We start from the raw sequence: 9,983 nt of genomic DNA, 5'->3' as shown, positions 1-9,983 counted from the left end.
CTCTCTCTCTCTCTCTCTCTCTCTCTCTCTCTCTCTCTCTCTCTCTCTCTCTTGTTTAACGGCATAAAAAAAAATAAGATATATAAGGAAAGAAATTAATTTACTCACTTTTGCAGTTTGAGGCTCGATATCGGTGAGTCGTTGCGCACGGGGCCTCTCTTGTGCCGGTCCTGGCATCCTTTGCAACCTCTCCGTGGACGAGGACGAGGAGGATGAGGATCCAGGCCTTTGGCCTGGTTTGCCACGCGCCAGGATGACGGCAGGATTTTACTTTCCTCTCGATTGAACCATTATTCCTCTTTCACGTTCTTCTGCGCAAACAATTTCCGTTGGATACTCAGACGTCTTTATAGCCATACGTTTATTATAGCGGACGAAATATAAACTCGCGTATATATACATGTACATACGGATATATCATAGCGGCTAACAACCGTGGATACTCGTAAATTTCACTCGAATCAACTTATACTCGGGTCGTATCGACGCCTTCTTCGAACATTAACTCGTGTTTCTCCTCGCGCGAGACATTAAAGATCCAAAATAAGAATTAAATTATTATTGATGAACGAAGAAAAAATGATCCGCGAGATATTTCTTTCAATAATAAAAAGACAATGAAAAATTTAGATTTGCCATTTTGTAATTATTTCGAATCTCAAATTTTATCGAATTTTAGATATTTTGTGGAATTTTGAATGAATATATCTAAAGAAGATGATAACTTCCATTAATTATCTTTTTTAAAAATTTTACTCATAGAAATATTATAAGTATTTTAATATAGAAGGATTATACATTTAAATTAAATTCTAATAATTCAAAGTTCTCTCGTTAAAAGAAGCAATGAATTAAATAATTTATTTATTGCTCGTGAAATATTAAATATCCTGTCGAATAACATTCGAGACCATTTGAATAAACGAGCAATTTAACTGTTTCTTAATATTTATAATTCATAAAATATAATATAATATAATATAATATACGTATAATAACATATTTTTATGTTACAATCATAATCTATTTGTAATCTTTTTCGTAATCCAAAGAAAAGAAATCGAATCGCATAAAAAACGAAAAAAAAAAAAAATAGACTTGAATATGAAGATTGAGAGATTCAAAGGAATGAACGAACAAAGAAAAGTGAAAATAGAGTTGGTAATTAATTTTTACGGTTGGTACGGTCCCGTGGCGATTCTTATCCACGAATCGAGAACACGAGACGGATGAAAGTTTCGAACGCAAGTAAAACGCCATGTTTACCGAAGGCGATCAGGTGAATTTGCTGTTTTAAATCTGACGGCCTTGCCGCGGCCTACGATCTGTAGATATAACGTAGATATATCTAACAATCGTCTTGAACTTTAATCAAGCGAAAGTATTACTCTGATCGACGGCCAACCTAATCGATTGTTCCTTGAGGCGGGCAAAAATTTTATTCTCCTTTTTTGTTTTTTTATACTTTCGTGAGATTTTAATATGTATATATACTGTATAATAAAAATTTGGTAATCATGATACTACTAAATTGTGATATTTGTTTCTTTTTTTTTTTTTATTAAGATTTTATTTTTTTCAAGGAGATTAAAAAGTTACGGCTAAGTTAAATTAAGTACTAAGAAATTGTAATTGTAAAATGAATAAAGTTTAACTTGAATTGAAATTAAAATATTTTATAATTTTAATAATTAATCGTCTTTTTACACAAAAATTTGTAAAATATATAATTAATAGCTAATTAATAGATATTCTTTGGAATAATGTTTTTTGTGCTAAAGAGAATATCCGGTTGTATTCAAAACTGATGTTGCTTTCTTTCCTTTTTTTATTTTTACTTTTTTCTTTTTTCTTTTTCTCCCTCGTTTCTTTGGCGAAGAATGTATAGCAGAAACGACAAAGATAAAAGTGTAACAAAGCCACAAATAAAAAGTCTATGCCACATCCGTTACCATATACCGAGATCTTAAATATTCATGGGCAGAATTTATAGTTAAACGCTTAAAAAAAAAAAATTCCTCGCAAAAACGATCTCGATTGTAATATTTGTCGTAATCAATTTTCAAAATTCAATTTTTGTATAGTATAAGCCATAAGAAAGTTTTCGCGTTTCTTTAATAGTAAATTTGATCGATAAATTCGAATCCGTAGAAGTTAATTCGATCCATGTGTTTGGGCTTCGGTGTCGTGCAAGTCAAAACTGGTAAGTGTCCCTTATTATCTTTATTAAAATAATAATAATAATAATAAAAACATATCAAATATAGCACAATAATGTCTTTAATAATTAAAAAAAAATTATATATTTTCATATTAAATATATTATAGCTATACCAATTAAAATTAAAAAACTTATGATTATAAAAATATTCATTTCTAAAATAACTTTGCAATTTTAACATTAATTTACATGATTGCGATAGTTAAGACGATATTGCAGTAATATGGATAATCAAATTGCGCTCGAGAACTATGCGATCGAACTAAATTTTACGAAGTCGTTGACATGTCGCTTGATAAAGCTTAACGAGCTTGATAGAGACAAGTCAAGGTGGAGTTTTTCAATAGGGAGAAGATTACGCCATTCTGATAACTTTACTATGCCAAGGTTACTATCTTCAATGCGCGCATTGCAACTGGAATGTGAATGTAATGTATTCGAATCTTTTTCTTTCACGAATTCTCCCGCCTTCTGCGTATTGTTATTCTCATTGTGATGTTCCAACACGCGCAACCACATCCATTGCTTAATTACAAGCCGCACGGATTGTTTTTCTCTTATTCCGGTTGTGCAACATACATACAATGAGAACTTAATTAAGCATCGTACACACGAGAAGCCCTTATCGCGTTACACGCACTTCAATTCCTATATAGTAACTAAATTCTCATTTTTACGTTCGTGCGCGCCGACTCGCTATCATTTACACTTTGTCAACACGTTTCTTTCCTTGCATATACCGGCTCTTAATCGGAATTTACAAAAAATTATCATGATTTGTATACACTTAGATAATTTGGAAGATATTTTCATTGATACTTTATGATTGACCATAAATGATTACGAAAATATAAAAATTGTGATTATATAATCTTAAAATATAATTCTTGATAAATATACACATATGATAAATAAAAATAAACATAGAGATAAATGTTATTTTGATGGTATAGTGTTTAAAATCTTTTTGAATTTAATAATAGCATAATGAAGTTTTGTTATACATCCTGAATTTTTCTTGTTGATTATTGGAACAAATATCTACGAGAATGATTACTAAATTTTGAGGTTATAAAATACGCCGAAAAGTTTTTCGGAAATTCAACTCATGCGGTAGTATGCAATACAGAGTTATGAACAGTGCAATGAACCTCGCATACGAAATTGCATCGTCGTAATGGATCACATAAATAAAATACAAAATATATTTACATCATATAATTCAATAATATAGAACAAGGAAATATTAAATATGTAGCACATAAAAAGTTCAGAAACAGCTGGATTATCGACTCTCACCTGAAACTACGAACGAGGGGAAGTAACGGCGGTTATGTCAGGGAAACGACAATACCGATAATTCTTTGCTGGCACATCGTAGACTAGGAAAGCCCTTTTACATCCTCCGCCATTTACTGCACCGTTACACGCACACACACACATTCACGATGAACAAGAGTAAGAGAAATACACAAGGACACATAATATTTTACTGCGAATGGTTGAAAATTAAAACGTACTTACATGGGTTAAGCATATATTCCAAAAAAAATCATGCGAAAAGGAGAACGGTCATTTTGATTCGTTTCGCGCGCCGATTGTACACGAGTGCAAATAAGGCCACGTAAGGGGCATCGAAACGGCACTTGCATACTAACAAGAGGGAAGCTCCTCTTCCCTTACCGTGTGTATATTAATATACGTTAAGCCGTATGATACGCACATTACAATAGGTGTATGCATTACGTACTTGCGTGAATATTACCACTCCCGAAGTTGAGAATCCCTGCCTGGCGAAACAGAGGCAGGGACAAGGAACGAGAGAGAAAGAGGTAGGTTCACCACGAAGAAAAACACACGTCTGCCGGAACGCGAGCCATGTTTGTCCCTGGTTAATTCACCGCGAGACTTGTAAACCAATACGGAGATCTTGTTGACAGTTTTGCTGTGGCATTGCCTTCGATCTTGTCCACAGACTTCACTAAGTTCGCGACAAAGTTAACCTTCATTTACAAGTTCCAACAAAATGCCGTTTCCGCTCTCTACTGTCAATCCGACCTGCCTAACCTGATCCTCGCGTCTTGACTGGAAGAAGAATGAATACTACGCTTGTTATGCGCAACTGCACTTGCGCAGGATTCTATCGGTTATACTAATCTTTGGCGGGAATAATTAAATCTGTATAAAATAAATTTTACTTTTATTATTGATATATACAATGTAATATTAAGATTTATTTAATATTTTACGAAATACATATTATGAAATTATAATTTTTTCATTATATAATAAACAAACTTATTGTATTAATAATTGTTATTATTTTTTTAGAAAGAATATTGTAAAATAAATAAAAATAATTTTTTTTTTTAATTTAATATTATTCAATTATTAAATATTTAATTATCTTTGGAAAATATATAATTTTCATGGATTAATTTAATCCATTGTATTAATTTAATCATAAGTGCATTTTCCATCTCATGTGAATTTTCTACATTTAACATAGAAAAACAATTTTCTTTGAATTTAACATTTAAACTGTGTTTAATTACATTTGTTAAAGCAATAACAAGTACTTGACTCGATTTGTGATCGTTTGCAAATGCAATATAATTATTGTACATGTTTTGATTAATATAAACCATAATTTTATATGAGAACTTGATTATTGTAATAAAATTATTTCATTTAATATAATATTGGTAAATTTATCTTGATCAGAAAAAATAAGTTTATTCTGTAAAAATAAAAATTCATATATATATCTAAGAAAATTAATAGTATTAGCGAAAATAAATATTTTATATATTAAATATATATTTTATATTTATTACGTATTTTTAATAAATCTAGAATTTTTTGATAATCTGAATAAATACCGACGAAATAACGATTAATGAATTTTTAAAAAGAGTGTTTGTAAAAACGAGATCCCAAAATATTTTATGTGAAAACAATAAAATATTATTTGTAGATTGTCTATAAATTGTGATCTGTATCATATAATATTTTATATTATTTTTTAATAACATGATATCTATATAATTATACTTCACTTTTTTAAATAAAGTTTTTCGGACATCATAATGAAACACAAAAAAAAAAGGAAAAAATCAATAAAAGTTTCATTTAATGATGAAGAAAAAATTCTATAATTTTATATAATAATTCGAATAAAAAAATTTAATTAAAAAATAAAAAATATTATAACCATTCATTTTATAAATATTATTTTTATATTTATCATAATATAAATCGTACTTTTTTAACCATATATACAAAGAAATTCATACCACAAACAATTATTTTTCTCAGTCACAGAGTAGATTAATTTGAAACTATTGTACTGTGAGATCCTGACCTCTAGATATAAAATGTAATACTAAAAGGTTTTTCTCTATCGATAAATAAATCACCGTGGAAATCAACAGTGGAACCACCAAAAGTGTCGGTATATGAATTCTTTATGTTGCTCCACGGTGTACGTGCCTTAGCGGAAGTAAAAAAATCCATGTTTAGAAGGTGACAATAATTTCCTATACTGTGATCGACATTGTTCGGTCGTTTACAAATTATAACCAGGCATAAACAGTGCCGTGTAACATTTTTTCGTGACAAATTGTGAACAAAATCATATCGAATGACAGAGAACGGAGATGAACTTAACCTCAATGAGGAACGTGCTACTCCACCGCGAAAGATTCGTCACCGGTAAGTTTATTTTCATTTTCATATCAGCTTTGATTTTTCTCATTGAAGATTACCCAAAGATTATGCAAATGAAATTTCCATGTACAGTAGCATTAAAGTTCTATTTAGTATACATCATAACGCGTGTTACTTGGTTACGCTTTATAGCCAATCAAAATACAGCATACGTCGCCTGACTCAATCAACCAATCGGAATAGTCTGTCAATTTTTTGATTGCCTTGTGTGAAAATCTATAGAATTTGTTACCGTTGAATATATGTAATTTTTTAATAAATTATAGTAAATTAATATATTTATTAAATAAGAAAACATATATTTACTTTCATAGCTATGTAGTGCTTCAAAATTAAAATATGCTAATAGCTAACATGAATTCACTGATGACAAATTTATAAAGTAATATTTTTATAACTATATTTAATTACGTTTAAAATTTTTTTACTATTTATAGATATGTAGTATGTTATCAAATATCATTGAATTTATCTGTTTTTTGTAACTTGTAAAAAATTATATCTATTGTTTCCCGCGATAAAAGAATGACTCTTAAAAATTATTTTTTTAGCTTGATAATATCTTTTGTTTGCATTCTTTCATTTATATCTATTATTCTATAATTTTGATTACATATCATCAATAGAAAAATTCAATTTATATATAATTATATATAAATGTATGTTTAATTAGACAAATTTTAAAAATAAATATTAAAATAGATTTGTATTTTGTCATTGCGAGATATTTCACTCGTATGATATTTTATAGTTTACATGAAATACATAAATATAACGAATATAACGAAACATTAAAAAATGTTCGATAAAGCTTCATATATACTTGTATACGTATAATCTTATAACAGTCGCGTATAATCTTCTTAATTTTTAAAAGTAGGCTAACCAAAACAAATTGCAAAATATGAGATATTTTTGGAATTTATATGTAACTATATGGAACAAATTATTGAAATATTCTGCTTAATTCAAATAGATTAAATTGTTTTAATATATATTATATTATAGAAAAATAAGAATGTATGTTGCTACATACATATACTAAATGCGTACTGTCAGAAACACGATAAAACTATGTCGTCAATTATGCAATAAGTGATATTGTACTTATCAATGAACGATATTATACAAATCATACCATTTTTATGAAATTTCATATTCACGTGATCGATGACCCTGATAATCATTCTTTTTGTTACATCATTAAACTCGATATCAAATTTTTACTAATTATATTTTTAATTTCTTACAACAATATATATAACCTGTATATTATACCTATATATTATACAATATAGGTTAAACAATAAATTATACATAAATTTAAATTTTATTTTTAAAAACTTGAAAATTATTAATATCAAAGAACAATATATTTTAAATCAAAAATATTTAAATGAAATTAGTTATTTTAAAAAAAAATAGATTAATTTATAAATTCAAAATGTATACATATTAAATATCTCAATAAATACGTAAATATTTGCGGAAATTTATAAAAAAAAATTATATCAAATAGTATATTATTGTTAATCATCATATTAATTATATTTGTGTTAATAATTTTATCGAAGTTAGAAAATTGATAGTGCATACAATACATTATATTTATCAATTTTACATAACAATGTGAGTAGGTAGATTGTATATTTTTATAAGTTTCGAAATAGTAAAAAATCCTTTTTCTTTCTATTCATATGAAATAATATTATTAAAAAAATTTTCTTATTTACATTATAAATAAAAATAATAAAAAGTTTCTCTAAAAAGTATTCTCAAAATAAATAATTATATATATTGAAAATATTTATTTATTGTTAATAAATAACGTCTTATTACTATCTCATCTTATAATCTTGAACATATAAATAATATTATTGATTAAATTTAATTATTCAACGTATTTGATTGCATCTCATTATTTTTTTTTTTTTTTGCATGATTTTTTGCAATTCGAAAGAAAATAAAATAAATAATATTCTTAATTTAATTTTAAATATTAAATATTAAATATTAATATTTTATTCAATATTTTAATTCACCATTTTTAATATTGATATAAGTGAATATTAGAAGTGATAATATTACAATGAATAAAAAAAACTCAACAAAAATGTAAAGATAAAAAATAAACTAAGAGAAAAAAAATATTCGTTTAAAAATTATTGTAGTTAGTAATAGTAAAAACTATAAAGAGAAGATTTATTTACGTTTAACTATTATCACAATAGATTTCGTTAAATACATTTTATATTACTGATAACCAGTAACCTATGTTCTCAGCTAGTTTAGTTTCGTGATTCAATGTCATACGATTCTTCGTAAAAGTCACGAATCAAACACGCAGCACTGATGGTCAAAATTTTCATCATCAAATCGAAATCTTCTCAAATACAATACATCATGAAGATATTTCTCATTTCAATTGATAAATAATCTCTTTTTTTTCCGATTATTAGCAAATCGCATTATTTATCTTCAATTAATATAAACTTAATATGAACTAGATTTATCTTCAATAGTATGAATAATTTCAAACAAAGCATTTATTTTAATATAGAATAGAAATAAAGTTGACCTTTAACTTAAAAGATTTTAACATATTGAAAACGGAACGGAAATCTCATTATTTTCAATTAAAAATTCACGGATATTTTCAAAATTTGTTAGAAAATTATAAAATTATTGAATATATAATTAAAGACATAAAAATCTAATATAAAAAATTCATAAGATAAAAATTGTAAGTAAATAAAAAATATTCTTTTTATTGTAAAAGATAAAAAAAATTAATTTTATATATCATTTCAGAAAAATATGTTACTATAAATATTTTTAATGATATCTGAAGATTAAACTTCAAAGTGATCATTATTTGAATTTGATATTGTATGAAAATTAATTAACAACAATTTCTTATACATATAATGATTATAAATATTTTTTTTTCTTATATTGTGTAATGTAAAATAATACTATATTTGATATACAATTACATAACAATATTCATGCAGAATATCCATAGGCTGAACAAGTATATATATACATACATGTGTAATGCGTACATCGCGTGTTTACACTTATATGTATGCATACACTCATGGACGTCACTAGAATGTGTGAATAAAGATACACTTACCTCTATCCTTCTTTTAATAATGCCCACTTCGGTTCTTGTACACTGTATTACGAAGCTATCAACATGTTTATGATGATTGGAATTCATTAAGGTGATATAGAGAATATGATTCGAAGACAACAGCATTGAATTGAATTGAAAAGCATTTAATTTATTGTAAAAAATATTTAAGATTTTTATAATAGTTGATGTAGTAATCATAAACAAAATTGAGATAGAAATTGATAATGTTGAAAGAGATGTAAGAATAAAATTATTCGAAAAAGACATAAGAAGTGAGTAAGACATAAAATTATTTATTTCCTTATTTTTCAAGAATAATAAATTTAATATTATATCATATAATATTTTATAGTTATTATTTATTTATTTTATAGTTATTATAATATTTATATATATACGAAAGAAAAATTTATATAAAAATAATACTAAATCGAAAAGAAAGAAACGCGTTAAAATTATTTTATTAATAATACTATTATTTTATCAATAATATACTAAAAATTTTTAAAAAAAAACTTAATAATAATAATAATAATAATCTTACATAACAAAGATTCTCGAAATCTTTAGTAGGTGGAAATTTGACACCAGTTGATCAAGCATACCCGAAGAATACGAAAAGAGAAACGAATAAAAAAATACAAACGATTTCCGATAAAGAAATGAAAAAATTACGATTAAATGGCGTATAACATAAACATATTTAACAAGAGACTGCTTATTTTAATTAAAAGTATCTTAATAAACATAGAAACATGAATTTCACAAAATAAATTTAACACGTGTCGTATATTGTGGCTCCGTGTCACAAAACAAAAGTTCCACCGTTCGTATCATAATGCGATATCGGTCATGAATCGTCGATAGTGCTACGCTGAAAAGTGGAACAGA

General features: G+C 26.4%; 2 protein-coding genes across 13 annotated transcripts in view; one reads left to right on the top strand and one right to left on the bottom strand.

Annotated features, from left to right (window-relative positions):
• The window catches only part of LOC102680620 (rho GTPase-activating protein 32), a 28,407-nt gene extending 24,050 nt beyond the window's left edge, over positions 1-4,357 (bottom strand). For 6 of the 10 annotated variants that reach the window (XR_004150489.1, XM_006615577.2, XM_031510460.1 and 3 more), the window contains exons 1-2: positions 3,746-4,326; positions 109-311 (exon numbers count right to left, since the gene is read on the bottom strand). Coding sequence is in view for 8 of the 10 variants with exons in the window: in XM_006615577.2 (XP_006615640.1) it covers positions 109-177 (69 nt within the window). In the remaining 2 variants the exon portion in view is untranslated. Of the gene's footprint in view, positions 1-108; positions 312-3,520 lie in introns of all 10 variants that reach the window. The other 4 variants (XM_006615576.2, XM_006615575.2, XM_031510462.1 and 1 more) reach the window with 4 other exon arrangements.
• Positions 4,358-5,661: 1,304 nt separating this feature from the next.
• LOC102679863 (acetyl-CoA carboxylase) overlaps positions 5,662-9,983 on the top strand; it is a 23,853-nt gene continuing 19,531 nt past the window's right edge. For 2 of the 3 annotated variants that reach the window (XM_006615572.2, XM_006615569.2), the window contains exon 1: positions 5,663-5,935. In XM_006615572.2, the coding sequence (XP_006615635.1) occupies positions 5,865-5,935 (71 nt within the window). In that variant the 5' untranslated portion in view covers positions 5,663-5,864. Of the gene's footprint in view, positions 5,936-9,983 lie in introns of all 3 variants that reach the window. The other variant, XM_006615567.2, reaches the window with a different exon arrangement.

Source organism: Apis dorsata, unplaced genomic scaffold (assembly GCF_000469605.1).
Source record: "Apis dorsata unplaced genomic scaffold, Apis dorsata 1.3 scaffold_227, whole genome shotgun sequence".
In the NCBI taxonomy this organism is placed as follows: Eukaryota; Metazoa; Arthropoda; class Insecta; order Hymenoptera; family Apidae; genus Apis; species Apis dorsata.
The sequence above is the reverse complement of the archived record's forward strand: the minus strand, read 5'-3'. Positions and strand labels throughout refer to the sequence as shown.